This window comes from Rhinolophus sinicus, linkage group LG01, assembly GCF_036562045.2.
Source record: "Rhinolophus sinicus isolate RSC01 linkage group LG01, ASM3656204v1, whole genome shotgun sequence".
Classification (NCBI taxonomy): Eukaryota; Metazoa; Chordata; class Mammalia; order Chiroptera; family Rhinolophidae; genus Rhinolophus; species Rhinolophus sinicus.
Genome location: NC_133751.1, coordinates 122,625,275 through 122,640,660, shown reverse-complemented (window position 1 = coordinate 122,640,660; position 15,386 = coordinate 122,625,275). Strand labels below are relative to the sequence as shown.

Below are 15,386 nucleotides of genomic sequence, written 5' to 3'. Positions count from 1 at the left end.
TAACCTATGTAGTTACTGTTACTGGACTATTTTATTTCTAAATGTACTTTCAGGATATTGCCTAATGTCCTTTCATTTCACCTTAAAAGATTCCCTTTAGTGTTTCTTGTAGACAGGTCTGGTAGCAACAAATGATCTCAGGTTTTCTTTACCTGGAAATGCCTTAATTGCTCCTTGGTTTTTGAAGGAGAATTTAGCGCAATATAGAATTCTTTTCTGGTAGTCTTTTTTTTTTTAATATTTTGAATATGTCATGCTAATTCTCTCTGGCATAAATGCTTCCTTGAGAGAAGTCAGCTGTTAATCTTGTTGAGGATATGTGATGTTATTTTTTTCTTGTTGTTTACAAGGTATTTCTTTGATTTTGATTGTGTTGATTTGACATTGATGAGTTTAGAGAGGATCTTTTTTAATGTATTTTATTTGGAATTTGCTGAGCTCTTGAATATGTACATTAACATTTTTATCAAATTAAGATGTTTTGAGTCTTTTTAAAAATATTTTCTCTTTTACTTTTCTCTGTCTTTATATGTTTACATGTATTATATATGCTACATTCAGTTTTACTAAAACTTGAAGCAGTATAAGGGATTTCCCACTATAACTAAGCATAATAGTTTATTCTCACCTTAATTAAATACTTTGTTTTTCTATTTACTTTTTCTTTCTTTCTTAGGTAATAGACCCCTGGTATTTACTGAAAAATTTCCACTCCACAACTATTAATGCAGATAATCAGTGATCAAGAGTAACTACATGAATTAGGAGTAACTATAATAAAAATTCTTCCCTTTATCAGTTATACTGTCTGACATTATGAACCTTTCAGACTATTACAAACTCTTGGACTATCCTTAAGTAAGATCTAATTTATTCTACTTTAAAAAATGTCCTTCAGAATGTAGATGTTCTGAATCCATTTTTGTTAAGGTATTGATAGTGACTGTGAATAATGAGCTTACTTAAACAGCTAATAAAAAAGCCTAGAAAAATATGCCTAATATATATATATATATATATATATATATATATATATATATATATATATATATATATGATTGGTTTTAACAAAACATTAAGGAAGATAAATATCTAATACAAATAAATGATTGCATCATAATTAAAGAAAGTTTATTTTGATAAAATATTTATTTCTCCCTGAAAAAGAGGTAGAATTATATTTGATGCCAAATGAGAAAACTTATGCACTTCATTGTATTCGGAAAGTACCATGCTGGTTTTTATTATAGGAGAAATACTTAGAATCACATTATATTCTTTATAGAAGAAATAGAAAATAAAGATTTATTTCATATAGATACACAGACTAATCTTACATCTTTATATATATCCTTATATAATAAGTCTCTGAAAAAGCAAGGCAAACACATTTACATTGTATTTTTTTTTTTTTTTAGGAAAACGTTTATAAGTTCTAAGTAAATCAGGGCTTATTTGTTTAATACTATTTATATAATTCTATGGCTTTCTTTTTTATCCTTTATTGTGCCCCACTCTATCTGTAATTTATATATGCCTTTAAAATAGTAGCATTTACTTGACATTTAATAAAATATAGTATAATTAAGAATATGAATATTTTTCTTAATCTCCCTCAGTGCCATTTTTAGGAACAATATACTGAATACATATGCCATGTTTCCCCAAAAATAAGACCTAACCAGGCCACAGCTCTAATGTGTCTTTTGGAGCAAAAATTAGTATAAGACTCAGTCTTATTTTCGGGGAAACCCAGTGGTTAGAAAATATAAATAGTATATTGAACTATCCAGTGTGAGGGTCACTGGCCACATGTGGCTTTTTAAATTTATTTTTAAATTAATTTAAGTCATATAAAATTAAAAATTCCATCTTTATGTCACATCAGCCACATTTCAGATATTTAATTGCTGGATGAAACCAGTAGCTACCACAATGGAAATGTATATAAAAACCATTTTCATTATCACAGAAACTTCTATTGGACAAAGCTGGTTCACATGCATATATAATGAAAATAAGTTTCCCTCCATATCACTCAGTACACCTTTTTGAAGGTTGTGATGTACATGTTAGTACCAGCAAAAATTTTCTCTATAAATATGTCTGCATGTCTTCTTATGTATGTACATGAGCAATATATTTCAAGATATATATGCTTGTGTGTGTGTATTTAATTTCAACAGTATAGGTGGTATACACTTTTTATCCACTTAATAATGTAAATCAAGGATCTTTTTATATTAATCCTTTTGTTTTCCTCTAATATAATTTAATAGCTACATAGTATTTTCTTGCATGGTTTGCTACCATTTATTTATTTCCTGTTATATACCTGTAAATACACTAAGTGGCCATTTTTGAAATATATTTGTAGACTAAATTCATAACAGTAGTTAGTATTATTGGGTGAAAAGTTAATTTTGGGGGGAAAAGTTAATTTGAAATTTAATAGACATATCAAATTGCATTAATCAGGTCCACCAATAGTATTTGATATTGCTTGTTAGTCTGTACTTGCTGTCAGTGAGTATTGCTGACATTTTATTTATTATAAATTTGGCTGATGACAAATGGCATTTAATTGTTACACTGATTTTCAAACATCTACTTTTGAGTGAGGTTGAGCATTATCTTGTTATATGTGCATTGACAATTGGTTAATTTTTTTTCTATGAGTTTCATTGCATACACTTTTTAAATTGGGACTTTGCAAGTGATACTAATGTGCCACCACCATGTTTTTCTTTAGATATTTTTTTACTTAGCCTGAATCTTACTGGAATTATTCATTCACCAACATTTGTTAAGTCCAATCAAAGGATTTTCTGTATTTTAAATCTTGTAGTAGACCTGTATCTACTATTAATTGGTGAAAGAAAGAATGAGTGGATTGTTAGGGGAGGAGGAACAATGGGAGGGATTGTTAGTAAACATTTATATTATACTCATTCAGATATAAATACCTATTTATTAAAAGAGGAATCTTTTGCCCCATAAAGTGTTGGAAATGTACCCCTTAAAATTTCCCTCAGTTTTTCAAGTGAAATAAATTAATGCTAAAAATAAATAAATAAATAAATAAATAAATAAATAAATAAATGAAGAAGAAGAAGAAGAAGAAGAAGAAGAAGAAGAAGAAGAAGAAGAAGAAGAAAGAAAGAAAGAAAGAAAGAAAGAAAGAAAGAAAGAAAGAAAGAAAGAAAGAAAGAAAGAAAGAAAGAAAAGCATGCAAACTAGGTGCCCTCTTTATGCTTTTGGCTTAATGCAGTCTTCATCTAGACATTTAAAAATGTGTAGAAAACAGTTGATCTTAGCATTTATGCATTTCATAAACATTGAAACTCTTAATGAACATTTATTAGAAGGGACAATACAAGAAATTAGTTTGGTTTGGGGCCATTAAAATGTAAGGTTAGTACATAACAACTCAATTCTTAAACTAGTTCACTCTGGAAATTATTTTTATATTCATCCTTGGATTTGTGGTGACTGTCTAACAGAGCTCCTAAGCACCATTGAGGAGATCAGTAGTGTTTGCACCTCTGACCATGAGATGAGAAGAGAACTTTGTTCTTAGACTAGGGATGGGAATTTGGGCTTAAGAAATTGAATCTGGGGGCAGACTCCTGTTGCTCCTTATTGTCACACCATTGGATTTGGCTTGATTTTACAGGCTCTCTTTCTTTCTCCAACTAAGCAGAGAAGTACTATGCCACCAGGGAGTAAATCTGAAATTACTCTTTTCCTTTATTATTGCTCTTTGCTTTGGCAGAGAAGGGACATTTATTATATCTGCTTATAAAATTAAATGGAGACTGACAAATGAGCAGGAAATGGAGAATCTTTATTTATTATTATTAGGTGTCTTGAGAATAAGTGTAATAATAGTCCACCTGTTACCATACTCAAGAAATGTTATGTTCAAAGCTAAAAATCTGTGCCTTATTGTTTCTTGGTTTTTCAAATGAATTGTGTATTCAGAACCTTCCCTTTAATTTTTTAAATCTTGTTTCCATCCCATATTTATTATAATCTCATATAAAATTAGGGTGTGCATATACTTTGGCCAACTAAAGAATGGCAAGTAGGAAATGATAAAGGCATGATGAAAAGCATTAATTAATTGAGGGAAGGTTAATGTGATTAATACAAAAAAGCTCATCCAATTCAATTGTAAATGAACAAAAATATAGATTTTTCACAAAAGAAATACATATTATTGATAAATAAATAAATAGATGTTTAACAAAACTTATACATAGAAAAATAATGGTCAACAAGGAGATGATGTTTTGCACCTATTCTACTGGCAAAACTTTAACGCTGATATCACCAAGTATTGGAAAGAATGTGTAGAACAGGGCCTCTTACACATTGCTAGCTGGAGTGCAATTTGTGTTTTTGCTTTGGGTAACTGTCATTATTGTGTGAAATAGAACATTCACATGCTCTACTACCCACATATTCCTTCCTAGATATTTACCATAAGAAGATGGTTGCACGTGCATCAGAAACCTACATGTGTGTATGTGTATACACACACATATATATACACATATGTATATATGTATATATAAATTACATAGATGTAATGCATATGTAATTATATATATGCACATCTATATACATGTATCAAAGTGAGTTATAATTCATATGTATAGACAAATATGAGTACATACTTGTATATGCATATATATGTGTACATATGTTTGTCTAAAAACAGTGTTTAACCTTAGTCTGTTTCAAAATTTTAATGGAGGTATCAGGCAATCCATGATCTTCTTATTCTTTCCTTTATCACTCTGCATTGTTACTGGTTTATGCATATTTACATAGCTGTCGCTGTAGTTCACTCATGTTCATGACTACTGTAGGACATTCCATGCTTTTCATGTTATTTTCAAGTTTATATGGTTTATTATTATTTTCATTAATTATAATATATTTGTTGTTATATGATATTAAATTTTACTGGCCATGCTGTACTTTTATTTGCTAAATCTACTGTGAATGGCACTGTGTCAAAAGGCAAAAGTTATGATTAACCTATTTTTGTGCACCCAAGGTCCATTAAGATAAAAACATTAATAAGTCTTACACTATCTATCTATCTATCTATCTATCTATCTATCTATCTACCTATCTATCTATCTATCTATCTATACACACAATAATATCAAACATAGAAAATAGGAACAAGTTGATAGCAAACATGGTATTGGTGAGGAATATACCAGAATATATAACAAATAAGATTCCTTTTAGTTACTAACCTCTGTTCGCTCTTATTTTGGGGGATTATTACTGGTAATGTTTAACTAATGATGCCATATGAATTTTAAATAGGCATTTGATCTATAAGAAAAATTTTAAATAATTTTTTATAAAGCAATATTGGTCATTGTATTGTCCTATCTTTTTAAAAATACAGCAATTGCAAAGTTCTCAGTAGCCATCTGCTTGCCTATGCCAGAAATAAAATCATGTTATTGACATAAATGCTTGAAATGTGCATATCATATTTTGAAATATTAACTCTATTATTTAAGTCTCTGAAATCATACTAATATTTACCTGATGGAATATCATAGGAAAAAATCAACGTAAGTAATTTGCTACTGGAGAACTCTACTCCACCTGTCTTATCTTTTAAGCATTATATTGAACATATTATATTAGGCCATGATGAGGAAACCTCATCCAGAATCTCTAATGTGATATTTTTTAGGACTTCCATAATTTTTAATTTCTTTATATATGCTATATTCTTTAGTGTGGCTGTACCTGAATGTAAAAGCATCTTTTAAGAGGAAAATGTTAGAAATATGGTTGGAAAGCATTAAGGCTATTTGAAGAATCGGTAGACTAGCACAAACTGAACTTCAAAGAAATTATTTGCATACATATGCAATTTACAATATCCCTTTCCTTCTGTCTCCCACCAAAGTTTTCTGATTTATTGACTTTTTGGGTGGAGGAATATTGGTGTTCTTCTCTTGAAAGTCACCTTGTCTGCCTCTCCTTCTTTTTTTATGTTAATAGAATTTAGAGGCCATTAGTTTTCACCTTCTATTAAAAATAAAATTTGTTTTTTAAATGTTTTAGTGTATGGCCTGTGAGCCAAGTCAATAAAAGATTAATTTGGCTGTTCATATTTATTGAACAATAAAGATGTCTGTGAGGTACTCTCTATGGGTTAGTTGGTACTGCTTCAATAGCCTTCAACACTACTTACTACTTGTACCATAATATTTTCTGCATTGAGTTGTTTTACAAAACATTCTAGCATCAATAAAATACATGATGCCAAGAAAAAAAAGAGAAAGGTCATCTATTATGTTTATACAACATGAATGCTGTGGGTTTTACAAAGAAATATCATTCAAGCATCATACTAAGTAACTAGGCAGCTAAGAAAAGCGAACGTGGAAAAATACTCAATAAAATATCTGACTTTGAAGTTCCTTGCATATAAATACAGTCATGGCTTTGTTTAGAGTTATATGATAAAAAACAATCGATTTTCCTCTTCCTCTTTCCTTTCATTTGAACCCAGACAGAGAAAGAGAACACTTCTTTAGCATACACCGTGGACCACAATTCAGTTGCCCTCTTTTTTTCTCTTGATCATCTTTTCTTCTTTGTCCACTGGACAGTAACCATTCTCTCTCTCCCCATCCACATAAGGTCAATTGGCTTTCTAAAACCCTCACTCATATTTGTTTCATAATCACTTACAGATTTCACTGTAAAAGAAACATATTCATAATATATACTTAATCACATATTTGAAAAATCAATATTTTTATCTTTTTAGAATAAGAGATAACTTTTCTAAACATTTTTGTCAAGTATCAGTAAATTAAAAATGAAACTTGATAATGAGGTAAGTTATAACCCAAATAAATTAAACATAAGGCGTGTGTGTGTGTGTGTGTGTGTGTGTTTGTGTGTGTGTGTAGAGACAGAGTTTGGTGGGGTGGAGGTTGAGGGAGAAGCAAGAAAAGACCATAGGGTCAACCTAAGACTTACTTTCTTGTTTTCATCATTCTCTATTGAAAATTTGCCCACCTACACTTTAAGTCTTAAAGGATTGACCAGCTCAATTTTCTGGACAAGTTTTTTGTTTGTTTGTTTGTTTTAATCACCAGCTTGTTATAAGGTCTAGAAAAACACTCACCTAACCTGCATAGTTCCTATGCTTCTATGATTTCTCAATCTTAAGGAAACCAAGTCTTTCTTCCCAACTTCTGTTAATTTTAACCCCATCTCATTCTTCTCCTTTTGCTCAGTCCTTTCTCGGGCTCAAGGCATACAACTGTATATTTTATATTTTCTGATACTTCTGACATTCAACTTTGTATTTAATGATTTCTTGCCATGATCTTCAATGTCTGACATCTTGGAACACCATCATTATCTTATTTCTTCTCTAGTTATAATGTTACTGACAAGAGTGAATCATTGCAATGGAGCCTCTTAATAGGAGCATTACTGCGGCAATAAAAAATGTAAATTGCAGTTCCAAACAATCTAGAAGAGCAATCATGAAACAGTGATCAATGATTAGATGAACTGCACATATAATTATATACATATGAGGTCAGATGAATTACTTGAGTTGAAAAGGATGGGGAAGGCTAACAGGGGAGAATTGGAATGATATTTTAGTGAAATACAATTTGAACAAGGATCAGGGAAGATGAAGGTATTTTAACAAAACTACAAGAGAAAGAAAACAGCCACATATATAACATAAAAGTAATAGTAAACAATACTCATAATAAGTACATTGTTACAGATCCACCCCCAACAGAATGTTTTCTGAAGTGTTTTGCCTCTCTTATTTGGTTAGGATGGATTTGCATTGGATATAAATTTTCATCTGAAACCCCACTTAACTGATTAAGGATGACTCTCCCACATATCTCTCAAGCTGCAGGGTTTCTTTTTGTTTGTTTGTCTGTTTTATAAAAACATCCTGAACTATTGACTATCTATGTGTCATAACCATAACACATTCAAAATTGGCATGTCTAAAATTTTCCTCAAAATATGCTGTTTTATTTACTTTTTCCTTTTTTCTCATCTTAGGTTGCAGTAGCAACTTTCACCTAATGATAAACATTTAAAAACCCAGAATTGTTTTTGTACACATCTTTCTTTCTCAATCTTCAAGTCTAATCATTAAACTATTTTGTCCCTTGCATATGTCCTCTTTCCTCTGTGCCCTTGCTTCTTTCTTACTCTTTTAACATTGTTTACCTGGATGGTCATGAGAGCCTCTTACCAGATCTGGTGACTTCAAGATGTCAACAGATTCAACTCATTTTCCCAATTTCCAGAGTAATTGTTTTAAATTCAATTCTGATTCTGTTGCTTTCTTGGTTTTAAATCTCACCATTTATGAAAACAGTGATCAACTCTGTCATATTAGTACTGGCAATAATACATGCATTATTAATATTAGCAGTAATTCACGGGGCTGGACTCCACCTCTTCAGAAGTCTTTTTAAGCTACTCATGCATTTTTCTGAAGGTTATTCCCATAATGTAGTCTATAATTTCACGTAACAGGAAAACCACACTGGATCATGAAGTTTTCACTTACATTACCACCAAATACATGCAAATAATACCATACTGTTGTTTAAGTCTCATATCATCTTCCCCCCACCCCATTCTTATGGCAATTATTGCTTTACCAAAATTTTTCAAACTGGCAGCCCTGAGACAGAATCTTGTCCCCATATATATTTAGAAGTATCGGGTGTCATTTAAAAATCATGAGATTTTAAATTAAACCTTGATTGCTAACTTATCTTGAAAAACAATTGGAGCACTGGAAATTCTATATACCCTTTCCTATAAAATAATGATTATGTGGAACTGAGAGGCTACTGCCTCTTTTAGATAGTGTGACCTCAGTTTGAAACTGAGGGGCTACTGCCTCTTTTAGATAGTGTGACCCATTTGGCCTCAGTTTACCCAGACAGCTTAATTCTTCCACTACATATCCAGTTACATAAGATGTTTGGGTTTCTGGCCCCTTCTCTACTATGGACCACAGAGAAACATAGTGCTTGTCATATCTCGCCCAATAAAGGATGGAGAAACTTCTAGCGGAGTTTATTTTTCAACTTGGGAGCACTTTCAGTGTTTACCATGGTGCTCATCATATTGTGATTGTTCAATAAATGAGTCTGGTAGAATAGAATGATACATACACGTGAGATACTACAAAATCTTCCTAAGCTTCTTAAAAGCATGCATTTGTTTTTCAACTTGAACAAATGTCTTGTCTTCCTGTTTATTTGGTTGAGTTAACCACCTGCGTGTTTATTTTTCTCTGTTTATCTTACCTTGCTTGGCTTTAATTGAATGTTCCTAGATGGCAGAGTTCATGCATATTTATGCTTTTTCTACCACTTTCAGTGTCAGAAAAATACACTGGTAGGCACCATTGCTAAATACTAATAAACACACGTAAAAAATATTTCTGCATTCTTTTATTTCAATAGTAATTAAGTGATTGAATACATAGGTAACATATTAGTATTTTTAGCAATAACAAATTTCCCAAAACCCTAATTCAAAGTCATATAAATTTGACACTCAACCAAACTATTTTTATGTCCGTGATTAGGGTCAATATAGACGCAGGAGTGTCCTGTGGCTGCTAGGAAGAATTAATCTCCCAGATGCAACAGATGATAACATTAATGGCTTATGCTAGGAGGAATTTGCCTGAGACTTCCAGTGTTCCTTAACTAAGCTGCAAGGATGTGTTCCTTGGATATGTCATCAGCAGCAAGTCTTTGCAGCACCAGTGACCTGTGCACAACTCTCTAAATTCAGAGAAGCTTCAGCAGTTTTCCCCTGGATAGGTATTTGGAAAGTTTCCCGGTGTGTGTGCTGCATAAGCTGGAGGCAGCATAGTGATAATTAATACAGTGCCAGACTGGATAATTGTAGGAACTGTAAAAGATACTAAAATGTTGTTACCAGAGGTAGAGATGCACCTGTGAATGTGTGAAGTTAATTTGTATGAGGAACATCACATGAGGGGAGATGGGGTCAAGGGAGGTGAGGTTTTCTTTAAATAATTCAGACTTCAGATAGGGAAGCTCTATTAAAAAAAAAAAAAAAAAACGAAAGAAAGAAACTTCTGCTGGTGAGATAATGTAGGACTTACTAAAGGAATTCCTCCTGTATTCTTTTGTTATATATGTTCCCTGTGATCTTGAGAAATGTTTAAGAACAGTGGCATTAAAGTTTTCTGATCTCCATAGGACAGAATGATAGCATTCCTCTCTTATCCGATTTTGAAATAACAATAAATTTCTCTTTACCATGGGACAATACACCTCCTGATACAGGACACAATAAAGTCGAGAGAGACAGCCTTGTATTCTCAACGTCACCTTAGATACCCCCCCAGAGACTAATAATCTCTATCAAGTTTCAATATACAATAAGTTAATGAGAGAAAAATAAGAATGAGGATACCTACCTCCCAGTGTTGTTATGAGAAGGATTGAGAATTACTGAGAACTATAAAAAAAACTAAGCAATTTATAGAATTTATGATAGACGATAGATCAATAGTAGCTCTATCATTATTATTTTCATTGTTATTGAAATGGATTTTTGAAAAAAAGTGAATGTTCTCTATATGAATGATTGATAGTGATTAATCTGACCTCCTAAAGTGTCTTATGCATGGTCTGTAGAAGATGAATGTATATGGTCAAAACCTCTAAATCTTAGCATTGCCATATAATATTTTCTCCCAGACCAGTCAACTCTCTTGCATATCTGTCTCAGGATTAACACATGTTATTCCAACAGCAATTGATACCAACTGGGTGCCCTACTATTGAATTTAATCCTGACACTAACTACCCCCTGTTAGTGCAGGCCCCACAGGTTAAGGACTTGGTGACTGCCACCACTTCAGATACCAGCTGAAAGTTCTGAATTCCCAGGTTATCTGCATTTCTGCCTGGCATAGCTACAAATTTGGTGGTTCCCATCATCCCCCTTCAAGTTTGATGATTTGCTGGAATGACTCACAGAAAATGCTATACAGTTGACCCATTAACAGCAAGGGGTAGGGGTGTTAGAGGCACCAATCTCCACAAAGTCAAAAATCCACATGTAACTTTTGTCTCTACAGATGACCCTTCACATTTGCAGACCCAACTGACTGGGGATCGAAAACAGTATTTCTGATCCCTAGTTGGGAATCTATGCGTGGAAAACCACTGTTGGGAATGCAAAAATATTGTTTTCCATTTGTGCTTGTTTGAATCCACAGATATGAAACCCAAGGATGCAAAGGGCTGACTGTATTTATTGAAAAAAATCCGTATATAAGTGGACCCACCCGGTTCAAACCCATTTGTTCAAAGGTTAACTGTACTTATGATTACTGTCTCATAAAGGATACAAATGAAGAGCCAGATGAAGAGGTAAAGGAATGAATCCAGAAGGTCTCATATCTCTGCCCCTGTGGAGTTGGGGTGTGCCAACCTCCTAATACATTGATAAGCTCATAACAAGGAAGCTTCTCCAAATCTAATTGTTCAGAGGTTTTGTTTTGTTTTGTTTTTGAGTTTTCATGACCTAGTCTTGGATGATAATAACTGGCCACGTGACTGAACTTCATCTCCTCACTTCCACTCTTCCTAATGTCCAGGAAGGGTTAATAGTTCTAACCCTCTAATCTGGGGAAGCTATCTAGCCCCTCCTCCCTACCCCATGCCTTAAGTCATCTCATTAGTATCAACCAGGAATGATCAAAAGGGATTCATTATTATAACAAAAGATTATCACTCAAGACATTTTAAAGTCTTTAGGAGCTCTGTACCAGGAACACATAATTATATGTGTGTATATCGTCTATTATTCCACACAGACTTTGCCAAATATTGATTATTCTGAGTTTCTTATCCTGCCCATTATTTTGGGGGTGTTTCTAAGTAAGAAAACCTTCACTTTATCCTTTTCTGTTTTCTGGAGAATAGTCTTGTAGAAACTACCCTGACATAGGCATATAAAATTATTGATACATGTATTTCTCTGCAAAAAAATATACAAACTAGTTTGCCTAAAATTTATATACAGTGTATTTTTTGGTTTCTATTTTGTAGGCTTTTGTAGGCTTTTGATGCATCGACTCAATTTGCTTCACTTATGAAGTTAAATGTATTCTATATTTCAAATAAAATCATTTCTCCAATCTCAATATCTCTGCTTCATTTTATTTTCAATTTTTCTCACATTACATCTACTCAATGATCAAATTATAGGCTCAAGATCAATCAAGTACTGTGTAGTTTTATATATAGCTTCATATATATATATATATAATCACACACACATATATGTGTATATATATATATGTGTGTGTGTGTATATATATATAATCAATTATGTGTTTGTGTATTGCATTTTAATATCTTTCACTCTGGGAGTTGACTTTAAAAGATTCTATCATTAATATAGTGTCTTCTTTCTCTATAAATATACAACCTGTAAGAAAAATTCAGTCCTAAAATCAGGATACCACAGAGTTTCATTATTTTTTCCTTTGATTAATTGAATGTGCAAATATAAAAGCATTTGGTTGCTTAGGTAGTTCAATGAGTTTTTGCTTTTTGTTTTTTATCATGAAAAATTAGCATAGTCTTCAAGTGATAACATGTAGAAAAGATATGCTAGCAATTTTTTTTCTTAATGAAATGTCTAATGTAGCCTCTTCAAGTTTTTATATCCATCTGTATAATCACACATACATACATGCATGTGCATATTTATTACAGGAATGAGAATGCCTATTTCCCAGTTTTATAATAATCAATATTTTTTTATATTTATATATCCAAATGCATGCTAATATCTGTTATTAAGCTTTTTAAAATAATTGTTTCCTTTTGTTTTTAGGTAACGTTCAAAGCTTCAAGACATTCAGTTTCACCAGATTTAAAATATGTTCTTCTAGCGTATGATGTCAAACAGGTAAAGGAGTGATCTACTTTGAAAAACTTTTCTTTGTGATACATCCAGGTGACAGTTGACAGTTTTCCTTGGTTATCTACTCACCTACAGAAAAATGGCATATCTAATTGTTGCAGGGGTCACTGATGACCAGTACTGCATGAGGGAAGTTTAGGGCAATGTCCTTTCAATGGCTAGAAAATAACTGGGACAATCTGCCAGGCGCCGGTGCTGGTCCAAGTCCATCTCTTTTAGAGGAGAGTGTTTCAGTGATTAGCAAATCTGACACCTGGGGGCTTTTCACATTTTCAGGATAGCCTCATTCTCCACTTGAGTATTTCATGTGTGTATAGATTAGGGAGTTTCCTAATGGCTGTGGCCTGAGTGGCAGTGTGGATAGTGGGACAGGATTGCTAGAAACATTGATGCAGGTTGTAGGCAGTGGGCTCTTTGGTATTGTTTGGGCATAAGCCTTGTGATTGTAGGAAATTCTATAGTGGGACAAGCCAAGAAATTAATTCTGAACAAATGGAATATTCTAATTGCATTAGGGTTTCAGTATTCCATGTCAGCTTTACAGCACAATTAGGGCAGTATGTATGGTTGATGAGTATTTGTAGATATAATTCACACTGTTAAAAATTCAAATACATGTTGAAAATCCAGTTCAGCAGATTGGTTTCTTCAGAAAAGAAGTGACTGGAAATCATTCAAGAATGTTTTATGTGCCTTAAGATGGACAATAAAAATTATAGATTTAAGGCAGGAAACCTCGTCTAATGCATTGAAAGCTTTTGAGCACATGAAATCTCACAGTTTAAAGGATCTTCTGTTTGATGGTTTTATTCTTTTGAAATACACACATCCTATATTTTTAAATGATTTTGTATATATATTTTATTTCAAATAATTAATTTACACTGAAAAACACAGGGAGATTGCAAATTCAGTCTTTGAGGGATAACAGTCAATTAAGACTCCTCCAGACTTGACGTTTTAGAGAGAAAACAAAACAAACCTATAAATCTTGTTCTGCCCAAATTAAACAACTTGAATCTCATTCTATTCTATACAGTTTATACTGAGATAGTAATTTGGGATTATTGATGATTTTAGAGTAAATGTCACGATTACCTTGCGTGTGTGTGTGTGTGTGTGCGTGTGTGTGTACGAGTATAATGCACATTAACAAAGGTGGAAAAAACAAGTCATACAAAATCGAACCATCCAAATGCATCCTCTAGAATTATTTTTGTGTGTTTTATTCTTTTTATTCCCACTTATATAAAAGTAGGGAAACAAGAGTTATCATATATTAAGCATTGTTTTAGGAAGATGCTGTTATTCTGATTTCAGAGAGAAAAGGCAATCTCAGAACAGCTGGAAAATGCAGAATGAGACAGATTTAGAAATTTACCCTAGGTTTTTCAAGTAAGATGTGATACTAGTTGCACCTCAACAAATTGGTTTTGTACAATTCTACAATTTTTGGCCTTTATCTTCATTACATGGCAAATGAACTGAACTAGAAAAACTCAAAGGCTGGATTCCAGCTTACAGATTCTTCCAATTGTTGAAACTCAGTTTCCATGTTTTAAAATGTGTTGAAAATTTTTGAGTATACACTTTTTTCTTAAATTTAATATTTCTGTGGTATACATTTCCACAAATGGAATTCTGAGTGAAAGGATATAGCAGACTTTATAATAAAACTGAAATTCACAATAGTTATAAAATTAGCTATTTTAAAGTGTACAATTCAGTGGCATTCAGTACATTCACAATGATATGCAACCACTACCTCTATCTAGTACCAAAACATTTTACTCACCCCAAAAGAAGCCCCATATCTATTGATTAGTCATTCTCCATTCTCCCGTACCCCACCCTCTCTAACAATCTGATTCCCATCCCTATGGATTTACCTATTCCGGACATTTCATGTAAATGGAATCATAAAGTATGTGATGTTTTTAGTCTGACTTCTTTCACTTAGTGCAATATTTTTGAGTTTTATCCACATTAGAGTATGTATCAGTACTCTATCGTTTTTTATTAATGAATAATATTCGATTGTATGCATGTACCACAGTTTCTGCATACATCCATTGATAGACATTTGTTGTTTTTCTACCTTTTGGCTATTATGAATACTGGTGCTATGAATGTTTGTACACAATAATTTTTTGCAAACCTATTTTCAAATTTGAGGATATATATTGAGGTGTGGAATTGCTGGATAATATGATAATTTTACATTTAACTTTTTGAGGGGCCACCAAATTGCTCTCCAAAGTGCTGCACCAATTTACATTCCCATTAGCAATGTATAAGAATTCCAATTTCTCAACATCCTCACCAGTAGTTATTTTCCATTCTTC

At 32.5% G+C, this 15,386-nt stretch overlaps 1 protein-coding gene across 3 annotated transcripts in view; it reads left to right on the top strand.

Moving 5' to 3' along the window:
• DPP10 (dipeptidyl peptidase like 10) overlaps nucleotides 1–15,386 on the top strand; it is a 1,304,160-nt gene that overhangs the window by 1,025,283 nt on the left and 263,491 nt on the right. For all 3 annotated transcript variants that reach the window (XM_074335439.1, XM_074335432.1, XM_074335443.1), the window contains exon 5: nucleotides 12,952–13,026. In XM_074335439.1, coding sequence (XP_074191540.1) covers nucleotides 12,952–13,026 — 75 coding nt within the window. The remainder of the gene's footprint in view (nucleotides 1–12,951; nucleotides 13,027–15,386) is intronic.